Source organism: Engystomops pustulosus, chromosome 2 (genome assembly GCF_040894005.1).
Source record: "Engystomops pustulosus chromosome 2, aEngPut4.maternal, whole genome shotgun sequence".
NCBI classification, from domain to species: Eukaryota; Metazoa; Chordata; class Amphibia; order Anura; family Leptodactylidae; genus Engystomops; species Engystomops pustulosus.
The window spans coordinates 65,517,975-65,532,935 of record NC_092412.1 but is presented as its reverse complement, the minus strand read 5'-3'; the positions used below and the strand labels follow the sequence as shown (position 1 = coordinate 65,532,935).

General features: G+C 42.3%; 1 protein-coding gene across 1 annotated transcript in view; it reads right to left on the bottom strand.

The window, feature by feature from the left end:
* Nucleotides 1–12,878, bottom strand: part of ESYT1 (extended synaptotagmin 1) — a 60,721-nt gene extending 47,843 nt beyond the window's left edge. Inside the window, exon 1 of the mRNA XM_072135067.1 lies at nt 12,354–12,878. Within this exon, the coding sequence (XP_071991168.1) occupies nt 12,354–12,638 (285 nt within the window). The 5' untranslated portion in view covers nt 12,639–12,878. The remainder of the gene's footprint in view (nt 1–12,353) is intronic.
* Nucleotides 12,879–14,961: the final 2,083 nt, after the last annotated feature.

The window sequence follows — 14,961 nt, the reverse complement described above, 5'->3', positions numbered from 1 at the left end:
AGTGGGCGACATATTGCACTGTATAGGCATACAGTGGGATACGTCTGTGCCATACGCAATAAGGACACGTCAGAATCCTTCCTGACATGTCCTTGCGAGGTATGACACAAAACATGATGTGATCCCAGCCTAACAACCATATTTGGCTAGGTTCACACCACATTTTATGTACACACTGAATTTATACGCCAGAAAAGCTCCCTATGTATATGCTCAGACTAATACGTTTACTGTGCAAAAAAGCAGGAAGCAGCAGCAAGTTATATTTCTTCATCCTGCTAAATAAGCGTGTATGCTCTATAGGAGTACTGCATAGTGCATCGGCAGAATCCAATCGCATTCTGCTGCAACGTATCCTTACAACATATGGCAAAAAGTAGATGCGAATAAAGCCTTAGGCTACATTCACACGATGTATGCCCGCCGTACCGTAGTATGGCGGGCATACATCGGCGCCGTGGAGTGGAGGAGGGGGAGGCGCTCACCCCGCCCCTCTCCAAAGAGCAACAAAGGGCCAGGCGCCATATTCCGTCGAAAGATAGGACATGTCCTATCTTTCTACAGGCTATGGAACGGTACGGCTCCCGTACGGTGCTGTGAGGCCATTGCGGTGTATGGGGGACGTATATATGCCGTATATATATCCCCCATACGTTCGTGTGAAGGGAACCTTAGGCTGCATTTAGACAAACGCATGCTCACAGGACCGTAGCTGGGTGAGAATACGGGAGCCGTGCTGGAGAGGAGGAGGAATGAGCGCTGCTCACCCCTCCATAGGGATGCATGGCGAACAACAATATGAACGGGAAAAGATAGAACCTGTTTTAACTCCCCCTTCCCGAGTATACTGGGAGCCCATTGCTGTCTATGGGGCCACAAACTTGCGGCTGTGTATACATCCCCACAACGACAAGGTGAAAGCACCCTTAATCATACAATGCACTACAGCAGGATATGGTTACCAAAATATACCAACTTTAGAACACGGCCATCGGAACATCATATTCCTAGGCTAACATGACACCCCTACCAAAACGTACATAATGATCCCAACAATTTCATGTTCTTCATGGTTTCGGAGTGGTAATTAGGCCAAAAGTTTCAAAGACCATATTTCGAGGAACATTTACAGTGAAGGCGCATCATATTACATTACCCCTGCAGACATTTTATCAGAAACTAGGGGAAAAAAAGTAAAGATCAGAGTTTTAGTCTCTTAAAACAAACAGGTTCGCAACTATGCAGTCAGGTCTGATAATAAATGTCCAGGCGAAAAGAGAGAATGTTTCTTTAGTTTATATTTTTGTTCTGCATTGATAGAGGCAGTAAGAAGGGTCATCATTACACCTTCCTTCCTGAGAACTGTGCCTGCGGTGGTGCACATTTACCAATGAATACAACATAACAAAAACTAAACTACTGTGAAGCGCTACAGATGACATACGGCTTCTGGGCAGAGCAACCAGTCTAATCGTATTCAGTAATCTGAAGGTCACTGTGGGCCACAAAGTAAACCAGTTATTCAAGACATGAACAGGACACACACAAACACACACAAATTACTACATTCATTTAACACCTGAAGGACACAGCCTAAAATGGCATTCAGGACGTAGCCTTTTTTTACGCTTTTCCATGCATATGAGGGCTTATTTTTTGAGGCAGATTTGTATTTTCCAATGGGTTCCTTTTATGCTAAAAATAGCATGAGGATTCAAATTGATTAACTCTTTCCTGTAGCAGAACGGAATAAAACTTTTACGCAGTTCACTGTACAGTTCTTATGATTTACTACTTTAGCAAATAAAATCTTTGAAACTGCATCTGCCTGTGTGTTGCCATATTCTGAGAGCTAGAAATTTTTTATTCCTCAATTAAAAGAGGATTATTAGGGCTTCTTTAGAGATTTGGGTGGTATGTAATGGTACCAATCTTAAATAAAGACTTCATTAAAAACCATGATTAAAAAGTATTGCCCTAATCCTTAGGTTGCGATCACACGTTGCGTTTTGTTCGCGTTTAACACATGCGTTATATATATATTATATATATATAAATCTGATCACATGAAATTACAGCAACCTCCATAGAGGATGGGGAGAAGTAGAATTCCATGGAGACTGATGAGATTTCATGCGATCAGATAAATGCATGGGGTACATTTTGCTAATGTTAGGAGGTTAAAGGACCTATGATGAGGTCACTCTGGTCACATGACATGCTGAGAAAAGGCATGGGAAGGCATAGATGGGAGGGGATGGCCGAGCAGAACATGCCCCCTCTGATGCCAGGGAATATAGCAAAGTTGATTTATGCGGCTGTAAGGGAAAACATTTTTAGCTAAAAGAAGGATGTCAGTTAGTTAATAGGGCTCTATAGGAACCTGTCACTAGCTCTATGAGAAAATGTGGTGCCAGGTTCTCTATCTTTTTTTTTACTGTCGCTTACACTATGGATACTTTGATCCTCATACAATGCTTCTGTAATGTATTTTATTGACAGTGTGCCTATTATTCCCAGTCTTCGACTGGGCCTAATAAGCCACCGTACATGGCAGACACGGTGGTTATCTGACCTCCAGCTGCCATGGCAACACCCTGGCACAGTTTGCAGGAGACCAAGGAAGAGACAGAGGGAATCTTACGTCTCCTCTATTGCCTGCGCGTATAAACACGTGTCTGTCCACAAAACCTGCAGATGCAAGCATCAGCGGCCAGTTCCACCAAAGCATCAATGCAGTTGATTGGGCCGCAGCGTACACTCAAGCATGGCAGTGCCCTGCCCCCAGCACATGGACTTGCTGGGGCCTGACCTGCATCACTCACAGCAGTAGTGCCCAGCCCCTACATCCACCAGCAATAGAGTAGCATCACTACTAGACAAAGAGAAGACCAGCCCCGGAGACACAAGATGGGGTACCGACCCCTAACCGCATACTGGAGATCCAGCAGCACCAAATTCACAGCAGCACCCGCTCGCTGCAACGCTTCGAGGAGCGACAGACCTCTACACATTGCCCTCCAAATCGCACCATTTAAGCCAGCGAGAGATGTAGCATGTGTCTCCCAAGGCCCAATGAGAGGAAGAGCACATGCAGGGTTCACGGGTGGAGAGCCCAGAAGGGCTAAGTGACGCTGCACATCAATGTAGGCCCATCAGTCTCCAAACCATGCAAGGCTGTGGCCCCCCACCCTGTGACACTAATGTTAGACTCCCACCACAGCACCCCCATTTAGGCACCAAGCAATCATCTTGTTGCAGGAGCTCCATGTTGTAGTACTGGGTGAAACAGAAAAACGCTTTTCAAAATTATGTTAATGAGGATGAAGTTCTTTTGGGGACGGTTAACAGAGCCCCACCAGAGCTAATGTACAATAGACAGAAAAAGCCTACTGAACAGAAGATCCAGACCAGGGGGTGGCTATAGCTGAAGTGAAGACCCCCAAAGGATTTCAGCCTCAATAACATACTATTTACAAAAACAGTTTTTCTCACCTATACAGAACTGGATGAAAGACTGAGCAAGTAGATAGGAGAAGGAAAATTTTACCATTAGATACTCCTAGAAAATAACAGAAGAATAAAAGGCATCAGTCTAGTTAATAGAAACAAAGCAGCTGTATTTCAAAAGATCAATGCATGACAAAAGGGACAGGAACGGGACGAGAAACAGTTTCTATGGAAAACTTAACAACAAACACCAGTGCAGGGGTAATATTATCCAAAAATAGGCTGCAGAAGAATTCCACATGTTACATTCCTTCTCTAAAAAATGTGTATAGGCAAATGTATGTGGTTCATAGAAGAGAACGCTCTTACCCACTGTTCTAGAATGTTCAATTTTGGAAAGCACTAATTAGCCGTGTTATACGCTTGGAATTTGTTGGGCAAATAAAAATTTCTTTATAGGTTTTATTTTAAAAATGCATAACTACATTTGATAGATTGATATAAAAATAAGGGAGATGGTCCCTTTAAAGGTTTTAATACATCATGGTGATGGACTCAAAACTTCTGGAAAGGAAACTGCTATTAAACCACATTAATTGCAAATGTTGCCAATTATAACTCATGAAAAAAAAGTGGATATACTCTGTTCACACTATGTTTTTTGAATCTATCTAGTATATATGCAAGTTATAGCTATAGGGAGCCCAGGTTATTGGGTGATTCGGGAAAATTCTCCTAATTTATGTTTCGGGTGCAAAGCTTCAGTGAAATCTCATCAGACCCTCCCGAAAACTATAATAGGTCCAATTTATAATTATTTTTTCCCTAAAAACAAAAATATAAAATCACAACACCATGACCGACCTTCAAGTTCTAGAAGTAAAGAATATTAGAAACCCTGATGGAACGTAAGCCACAATAATAATTACAATCTTGTGGCAGTGGCACTTTTGTCAGTCAGGATTAAACACAACACTTGGGTTATAGAAATTATTATTTCCACAGTATACAGCTGATACCATCTGCATTCATGGCTGTTGAGCGATTATCTAACAAGTCTTAGCCAGCGGTGTGAGTCGGTGATGTCAGTATAGAGGAGATATGTGATGACTACGTCTCTCTGTTGGTGATGTCAGTGTAATCTAAGTTCTTAGGTAACAGACCAAATCAAGGTTTTGGGAGCAAGCTGTAAACAGCTATGTTCATGTCCTGTTTTATTACTACAATGTAATATGGATGGATTCCCTATGTATACTTACAATGCATGGCTGAAACGTATCCCTCTTTGGCATACTCACCAAACGTGTCAGGAAAACAAGATGCAACAATTATCTTTTCTTTACAGTAAATTGCTTTTTATACTTTGTTCATTACATGCCACAATCTGAAGACTTGTGGTTATGCACTTTTCTATACGATTTATAGAAATCTAAACTTATAACATACCAACCAATGCCACTCAGGTCTGCCTGCTGTTTTACACAGGGAGAGCAAAATAAAGCAGTGCTAAGACTGGTATGGTCTCACAATATCAGCTGTAAGGCTTATATGGCTTGGGGCACCGAGAGCTGATCGGTCTACACAGGTATAGTGGACTCCAGGGTGCAACAAAGCAGACAGAAAGACCTCTGAATCCCCTCAGAGATTAGTATGGCACCACTGGCCTCAGTAAACAGAGACCCGGCAATGATGGCTGGTACCCAAGAGTTAGGAGTACCTAATTACATATCTGTAATTAGGTTAAAAATGATAACAGCATATACTTTGCTGTTATCATTTTTAACCTAATTACAGCAACATCGCGTTTATTGTAGACCCGACCAAACCCAACAATGAAAACATTAAATACAATAGTTAAGTGGGAATATTAAAAACTTCACTTAAAGGACACCTGTCATCAGGTCTCTGTCACTAGTCCTGTCACCTCTACCTGTTGGAGCAGCTCACAAGGATCCCATCACAGCCTTAATCTAGTCAATTCATACATTAATCATTGTCAAATCATCTTTTCTTTATTATGTAAATTAGGCTGGTCACATGGTCAGAGGCAGTGATGTCACCCCTCCCGTCTCCTCTCCCTGCTTTTGTCTGTGTGTAATGTATAGTAAAGCATTGCTAGTGTGTGTGCTGCATCTGCTGACATGCTCTCCCTCACATGTGTGAGGCACAGACATCAGCTACACAAGTACCTGACATGTTCTGCTATAACATGGCTGCCTGGAGCTGTTGTATCTCTCCTATACACCCACAGGCTGCAGGGGGTGCCAGCACCAGGAAGCACATGGAGGAGCCATTACACCATTATACCTCACATTATTATACAGGCTGTCAGTCATGTGAATAGGAGTATCTCTTACACACACAGACTGCAGGGGCCGCCAGCACCAGGAAGCACATGGAGGAGCCATTACACCATTATACAGGCTGTCAGTCAGGCACTGGGGGTGTGGCTGTGCCTCCCACTCATGAAAAGCCGGACAGCTTGAATATGCTAATGACTCATTGGACATTTCATAGGGCATTTGCATACAGCACCTCATTGCTTAAGTTTACCAGAATGAAGAGGGACAACGAAGGGATAGGGGCAATGCTTTCTAATGTCAGTTTATGAAAATATATTTAGTTTAGGAGGTTAATTTGCCCGACGGGTTCTCTTTAAAAATCATGTAAAAAGTCAAACATATGCCATAAAAAGTCAACCTGTCCAAGGCCTCATTGATACAAGACATGAATAATCTTATCATTATCCATATACGGTACTTGCATTATTCCAAAGAACTGACCAGCATCTGAAAGATTCTGCCCAAAGAAATATAGAGGGATAAAGTGCATGGATTGGTGAGTATATAAAGAGGAAAGTGATCATACGAGACGTAGGTGACAGAGTTCTATGAGACTTCACCATACGGTTTGTAAGATCCCATATACTAGCCCCAGGCACAAAATTCAATGTCACCCTATAGCCTCTAACCAGCTGCCACCCCGAGCCTTATATAAAACTTTTTATATACCTGAACAGCCCCCTTAAGGCCACACGGTTAAAAACTTTGTAGTTCACTTTGTGCCAGAAATGTAGACTGTTTTGCATGTAACCCGTTTCCTCTAGCTTGAAGGAGTCCTCAAAATTGTGATGACATTGAAAGCTGGAATCACATTGGTTGTTCTAAGCTTCACTATTCCTAGTAACAATTTGATAACTATTCCCCAATATACGAGTAGCGTTTATGCCCTATTCAGTCTTGCTCCTACAAATAGCAGAAATAGAGGCCTTGGGGGGGGAGGATTGATCATACGCAGGCACATGTGCATTGCTATATCAATCCAGAGGCTGCGGATGTATGTGGTGACCGGGCAGTGCAGCGTACAATTACAGATTAGAATCACACCCTAATCTGCAAACTTTCAGTCATCACAGTTCACTAACAAAAGTGAGTGTGCACACAAAGGACAGGAGTGTCCCCATCGTGCCTACTTGGTGTCGAGATGGCATATTATTTCAGGGAATGTATGACTAAAAAAACTGGCATTCAAGCCCTGATAAATCTCCCCCTTATCTGTACACAGCAATAAAAAATATTGTTTATAGGATAGACATATAAATAGTGATATTTATTGATAAGCTACTATAAACAATGGCCTTCATGACTCCGTAGTTGTAATAAGGGAAGCTAAAGTTATCCAGAAAAACACAAAGCATCGCAAACATGGATAAAAGTGAAGGCCAGTTACTTAGAAGAGGCCAGTGCTGTTTGCCTTCCCTCAGCTCTTCATGTATGACAGGAATGTGACTCAGAAGATGGGGCGAAAAAAAAAAAATCTGAAAAAATGCCAGCAGAAACAGAAGTCCATAAATGTCCATGTAAGAAAGGAAAGCTTGTCCAGACACAAGGAGATTCACAGGCTAGATAGACAGATTACTGCAAGGCTCCACTTTCTAAAACCGCATTACGTAATTTATTATAGAAATGCATAAAGGGTTAAATCCAGTAAGAAAAATGATGGCTATTAATGACCTAAAGGGGTGAAGTAATTTCTAGGGTCCAAATAACAACTCTAAATTTCCAGTTTTTATACAAGAATAATCAGACCATCAGCTCATGCTACAGGACAAAGAAATAAACAGGATTTCCTCAGGTCCTTCCAAAAAGTAGAAATAACTGACCTGTTGACGCTTCTAATTAAAATGTTTGTAAAGTATTAGTCCAAGTGAGTGTAGTCTGCCGTCGGATGTACAGGGCCATAGTCTAAATATGGAATTCACCTTAGCCCTGCAGCAACTATACAGGTCAAAGGCTAGCAAGTAATCATAGTATAATATAAGATATATATACTAAAAGTACAAATAAATATTCTAAATTCTTAACTCCTAGTAGCACTGATGCAGATATTGAAGACAGTATGGAATAAAGTAGTGTGCATGACTCCATGCAGAGGCCTATATTCACTTCCCCCGCCCACAGTCAGTAATATCTCTACCAGCTCTTATGCTCACCTGAATGTCATGGTTGGCCACTATACTCGTAGTGACAAAGTGTGTTAAACTATCCACTGCCCAGATAATGTTATCCACAAGGATAGAAGGCAGTCATGTTGGGTTGGATCATCTGAACGATAATATTAATGATCACATAGACAGCGGTTGTCTATTCTTACTAGAGACAATTGTGTTCCTAAAGTTTTTTTGAAAAGAACGAATCTTTTTAAATAAACCTTCTGAAATGTTTTATCATGTTTGGAAACCCACATTCCAACTTAGTTAGGTTGAGAAAAGGGCACAGCATTCCAGCACCTGGGCTCTTGCCAAGATTGGTTTTGCCTGAAGGGCGAGAGTCTTTGAGCAGCCTACAATCATCTTGCCAGGCCTAATGTGAAACTACAGCTCTTGCTACTGCCATCTTCACAAATCCTAGGTATCAAGTAAGCCTTGGTCTTGTCAAAAGTAGTAAGAAGTTACTTCATTGAGCTGTAACTGGCATGTGCGGATCTCATAAAACCCAACAACTTCTTTGAGTCTCAGCCTAATAATAATAATTCATTCATTTATATAGCACACACAGATTCCATAGCGCTACACAGAACTTGCCAAATCAGTCCCTGTCCCCACGGGGCTCACAATCTAATCAACCTAACAGTATGTTTTTGGAGTGTGGGAGGAAACCTGAGTACCCGGAGGAAACCCACACAAACACAGAGAGAACATACAAACTAGAAATAGAAAAGGTGATCGCGGCACATCCCTTGAAAATAAAATCTTCTTTATTGGTAACTGTTTAAAAACATGGGAAGTGGTAGGAGTATTACCTACGCGTTTCAGGCACTTCGGTGCCCTTAGTCATGCCATGACTAAGGGCACCGAAGTGCCTGAAACGCGTAGGTAATACTCCTACCACTTCCCATGTTTTTAAACAGTTACCAATAAAGAAGATTTTATTTTCAAGGGATGTGCCACGATCACCTTTTCTATTTCTGGATTGACTAAACCTCGGCCAAACCCAGCTGACATCGCGACTAGCACTCCAACCCATATTGGGATATTGCAACAGCACAAGACGCCGTGGATTGACGCTGTAAAGGGGTGAGCTGCATCTTTGAGAGAGAGGACACGTTCCCTTCCCTCTTTTTTTGTTCATAACTAAGAACATACAAACTATTTGCAGATGTTGACCTGGATGGGACTTGAACTCAGGACCCCAGCAATGCAAGGCTGTAGTGCTAACCACTGGGCCACCATGCTGCCCTAAAAGCCTAGTAAGAATGTTCAACCAGCCTTAGCTGTAAGTGGTGATAGAAGTGAATCTCACTTATACATTGCCAAGAAGATATAAATCTTAAAAGGAAACAACCCTTTAAAGGAAACCTACCATTTAGAATGGCAGGGGTAAGCTGTAAGTACCGAGCACCAGCTCAGGGTGATACTACCACTTGGATAGTAGTGAAATGTAGAGAGGTATCTGGCTCCACAGAAGGGTCATTGAGAAAAGATCACAGTTTGACTTGTAAAGTTCTTAAAGCTGTCCTCAAACATTGTTGCTTTTCTCACAGTTTTATGTATACCCTTTGCTTTAAAGGAAACCTACCATTTAGAATGGCAGGGGTAAGCTGTAAGTACCGAGCACCAGCTCAGGGTGAGCTGGTGCCGGTACTTACTTTCGTTAGTGTTATAAACCGCGTTATCGCGGTTTTAACACTTTTTAAACTTTAGAGCAGGAGAGGCTTCGGCGCTGCGCGCGCAACATCTCCGCTATTTCCTATGTAGGCGCGCGCACGATCCTCTCCTGCTCTAAAAGTTTAAAAAGTGTTAAAACCGCAATAACGCGGTTTATAACACTAACGAAAGTAAGTACCGGCACCAGCTCACCCTGAGCTGGTGCTCGGTACTTACAGCTTACCCCTGCCATTCTAAATGGTAGGTTTCCTTTAAAGCAAAGGGTATACATAAAACTGTGAGAAAAGCAACAATGTTTGAGGACAGCTTTAAGAACTTTACAAGTCAAACTGTAATCTTTTCTCAATGACCCTTCTGTGGAGCCAGATACCTCTCTACATTTCACTACTATCCAAGTGTGCCACAATATCCTTATAATACCTGCAAGTTTTTATGCCTTTTCACTTGCTTTGCCATCGAGATTTAAATAAAGAATTATCTCTTCTTAAGGCACATTAGTTTGAAGTTAATAATTGTTTAGTGCAACAGATGTATCACACAAAGGGAACCTAAATGAACGCAATGAACCTTCATACTAAGGAGTCCAAAAGAGGAAAAAATCTGGCACTCACAAATAAGGGGAAAAAATAAACCTTTATTGCATGGAGGGACACAGGACATGGGTGATGCACGCCACGACTAGGCGACGGCCCGTTGCCAAAATTATACGATACCTTAAATTGGATGTGTATATATTATTTATGATCCAAACCGCGCACATTAATTGAAAAAGAGACAGATCAGAGTCATGACATGGATATATACAATTTATGAAATAAGCTTAAAATACTACTACTTTACTCAAGGTCATTGTGTAGCTCTATGTAAATGTATCCCAACATGAAATTTAGGAAATTGAGTGTTGTTCCCTAATTTTGATCTCCGTGTTACGTCATTTAGCACTTCCAGTCTGGGAAACTGTTGACATGGAGGGCAGTTTTGTTTCACATGTTCCTGATTATTTCAAATTTTCCAAGACAAACCACCACTAGAGGTGTCCCTTATTCTCTTCCATTACATAAGAATCAAACGGATACCCAGTACTAATGGTAAATGGAAGCTCCTCCGTTTACCATCATGCTTATGTTGAAGCAGCAGCCTGCTTTATTTTATGCCTTTTTATTATACATAACTGCGATAAATTGTAAAAAAAATTAATTTTTCCAGCTGTCGTTACTGCAGCAGAGCGTCCACATCTGTGACCCAAATCATCACATATTGTCAGCTCTGTGGTTTATTTTTTAATTTTTAGGATATATTTTTGCTATTGGACCATATAGATATAAACATCTAATCTCCTCAGTTCTAGTACTGATGTCTGTGATATCTTCTGTACAAACTTAGATAATTTGGACAGGTATGAATTTAGCACAGCAAAAACAAGCAAATTAAAAAAAAAAATCCGTTCCCCAGCAGGTCCAACAATTGCTGCTGCAACTCCACTAGCTCTGTTGTGGAGTTGCACGCTGTCTATTGTCTGTTACTCCTGGACCATTCAGGCCACATTCACACATTATAGTTGAGCTTCATTTTGGAACACAATTGGGGAATGGCTACTGCCTCAAGTAGATGTGTTGAGACCTAACCACTATTTTTGGGAGCTAGCATCACATATTTTGCCGGCCAGGTCTAATTGGGAGTAGCTACTCCCTCACTGGTGACCGCCTGGTGATTGAAGGTGTTTGGCTGTGGCCTTCTGCTCCTCACTAGTCCCATAGCACCAATACAACTGTACTCAGCAGTGTAACATGTGTGATATCCAAGCACAGTGCCAAGGTACCCCCATACTATAAGTCAGCTGCATCCCCCATCTCCTCCACTTCCAGAGATCAGGAATAAATGATCCCCATCCTGGCATTGGGCACACAGCCCAGTGTACTTATGGTACACTGCCTTAAATGACAAAGCAGTTGTTTGTAAGGAGCATTACAAATATTAAATCCGTGGGGACCAACAATAAATAACCTTGCCAGATGCTTCAAAGAGCAGCGACGCTCATGTAACACATTTGCAGAATGATAAAATAACTTGCCCCTACTTCCATAGATAAAGGGGGTCCTTCCTAAACATCAGAGAAGTGTGGACATTATCCCTTACACTAGATAGAGGGCCCTGTCTTCTTTTGGTGCGGTATGCTGCATAGTTTGGCTCTTTTTATGCAATTCACATCTTATTTATTTATTTGATATGACAGTATAGCACCATAGTGCAATGCTGGAATTGAAGTATAAGTAACAGCCCGCCTAGCGTGAGACAATCACATCAGATGCGAGACGTTTAGATTCCAAATTTATCGTACAAATGCCACCATATGAAGATACCAGCCATATATACCCCACTCAGCCAAAAACAGCTGTACCATCCAAGGGGCAGCCTTCCAGCCAATGACATAGCGTCAGCTAATCCGAGCAGCTGTGACTATCCGCACAGACTGGAGACACTGGGAGCAGAGAACACTTTGGATGTGCGGATATTGATCCCTGCCCATTAGATGCCATGACATTACTTCTGCCATCATTCCCAGTCTCTGGGGCATGACAGAATATATCTGGACCGGGAAACAGTTGTATCCATTTCACCAAGGATCAATTCTCTTTCATCCCAAAAGAAAATATCTAGGTGAAATATAATACTAACTCTAAGTGTACAATGGCATGATGTAAGTGGGCACCCAGTGTATGCCCGGGCACTTACTCACCCAGGAGGGCAGCTCCTTCCTGTTCTTGAAGATGGTGCTGGCAGTGATCTGCTCCTCATTCTGCAGGTATTCGCTGGCTAACTTAAAACTGTGAAGCTTGTTGGTCCGTGTACTCTTCCAGCACATGAACAGTCCCAGCCCCAGTATGACAAACACTATGCTGAGCCCCAGGTACCCGCACAGATACACGGGCAGCAGGAGCAGCAGCTGCCGCCCCACCGACCACAGGATGGACACGAGCTCGGAGCCCGGGGCCGGGAGCTGCTGCTGCGGTGCATCGGGCATGATGAGCTCAGTGTGATACGGACCGTCCGCCCCTCGTATTCCGGCAGCTCCTGCCTTCCAGACACCACATCCCCGTTACACGCATAGATGTTTGGAGGGGGCGTGTCCGCTCGTGACGCCACACAGTGGGCGGAGCTAAGAGCTCAATAGAATGAATAAAAGATCTGAGCCGTGACGGGGCGGCTGCAGGGCAAGAAGTAGAGACTCGTTGTGTGGATATATGGGTGTTCTTAGCCGCATAGAGCAGGGACACGCCACCTTATATGTGACGTGGGGACGAACTCACCCAAGTTCAGTTACGTAGATGTAGCAGGAAAGAATGTTTATGAATCGCGTTTATACAGGTTTGGTTCCCGGGGCTTCCGTAAGAGATGCGTGGGTGGGAGAAGTCAGTTTACAGGCGGTGGGGATGAGCGGAGGAGGGCCGGACGTGTGAGGCGGGAAATGAGGGTCATGACGTTGTATGAGCTAGAATGCTTTATATAGGAAAAAGTGCATGAAGAACTATGCAGACAATGTGGCCGCTATCAGCCAGGGCTCCATGCTCCAGTATCAGTTCTCTTCCCTGGATCACAGTACTAAAAGTTATGTGTAATGGCTTTACTTTTTCCAGATGAATGTATATCCATAGGAAAAGAGATCAGTCAGATCTGTGGGGCAACACATCTAAAGGGAACCTGTCACCAGGAATGTGATATGTAGCGGGTGACAGGAGGTGGGGGGATTGCGGCTGCCATGGGCCCTGGGCTGTGACTATTATAGCCCCCACATGTCAGGAATCGCTGCCTACATATGGGACTAGAATCAGCATCTTGGGGAATGGAGGTTGTGCCCTTTCTCTCTATAATCAAACTGCAAAAGGTCCTGAAATGGCTCTTGTGTACATGTAAACAGGAACAGATGTATGAGGATTTCATGGGTGAATTTTCTTCTTCGCATAAAATGTGGGCAGTTTGGGTGGCCATGGGCCCCTAGAAGGCTTGTACCCTGGGCTACCGCCTATATAATAATCCATTCCTGGGTCTACTGCAGGTTCCAACACCCTATCATATGCTGATTTTAAAAATGCCTTTGTCCGCATTCTGAATAATTTAAGTATTTTATAATGGGTTGTTTCACATCAGCAGCATGTTGTGAGTTCCTCTATAGTCATGGCCAAAAGCTTTTATTGACAGAATGGGTTCATGCACCAAGTGAATATTTGCAGTGTTGACCCTTCTGCAGGACCTCTGCAATTCTCCCTGGCAGCTCTCAATCAACTTCTGGACCAAATCCTGACTGGTAGCCGTCCATTCCCGCACAATCAATGCTTGCATTTTGTCACAATTTGTTGTTTTTTGTTTGTCCCCCCGTCTCTTGATGATTGACCAAAAGTTCTCAATGGGATTAAGATCTGGGGAGTTTGCATCTGACAATTATGATGTGCATGATGATGATGTGCATTTAACAGAGATAATGTGCATCTAACTACATTATACATCTATCTATAGTGGAAGGCTATACAGACTGAGTACCCACTAACGGGATAGAGTATATGTGAATTGTGCATCCAACAACATTGGTGTACATGGAGATGATGTGCATGTAAAGAACAAATGTGCATCTAGGCTTCGATTGGTTGTGTGTTCACGTTTAGAAAACACTCACGGTGTGCACCACCTACTAGAAATTGTTTGCATCGGAAGGGGAAAAAAGAGGAATATAGAAAAAGTTGTGAGTGTGTAAGAGAATAAAATATAACTTTTAATTCATTTTTTTAAAAACCCATGTGTGTGATTTTGTAATTAATAATTTTACTAGTATGACATTTTTTTATTGTCATACTTAATCCAGGCCAAGTCGGATGTATAATGACATCCGGGGATGTATTAATGGGTAGGGGTCCCCTTTTTTTGTCACAATTCTAGGGGCGGGGGCGGCCGGGTTCGGGCGCCTTTTGTATTGAAGTCCGTGATTGACAGCTTCATTGACCAATTGGGTTTGGCTGTTAATTCCATGTATGAAACAAAATAGCAAGAGTTTATTTGTTTTGAATTATTGTTGATATAGTTATGTTTCATTAAGTATTGCAAAAGTAGTATGTTTCCTATTTCTGTTATATTTTTGTATAATGGAGCAAATTACTACTCCAGCTTTTTAGTCACAGTTTTAAATGGCTGGCAAGTGTAACAACACTCTTATGTTCTTTGTAGGTGTCGATCAGTTGACGTTTTGCAAGATATGGATGTTTATAATTCTTTTTTTCTTAAAAGAATTCTATTTCCAACCAGGCAAAAAACCTGGTTATTCCTATTTTTTATTTTACATGAAGTCATCCTATCAT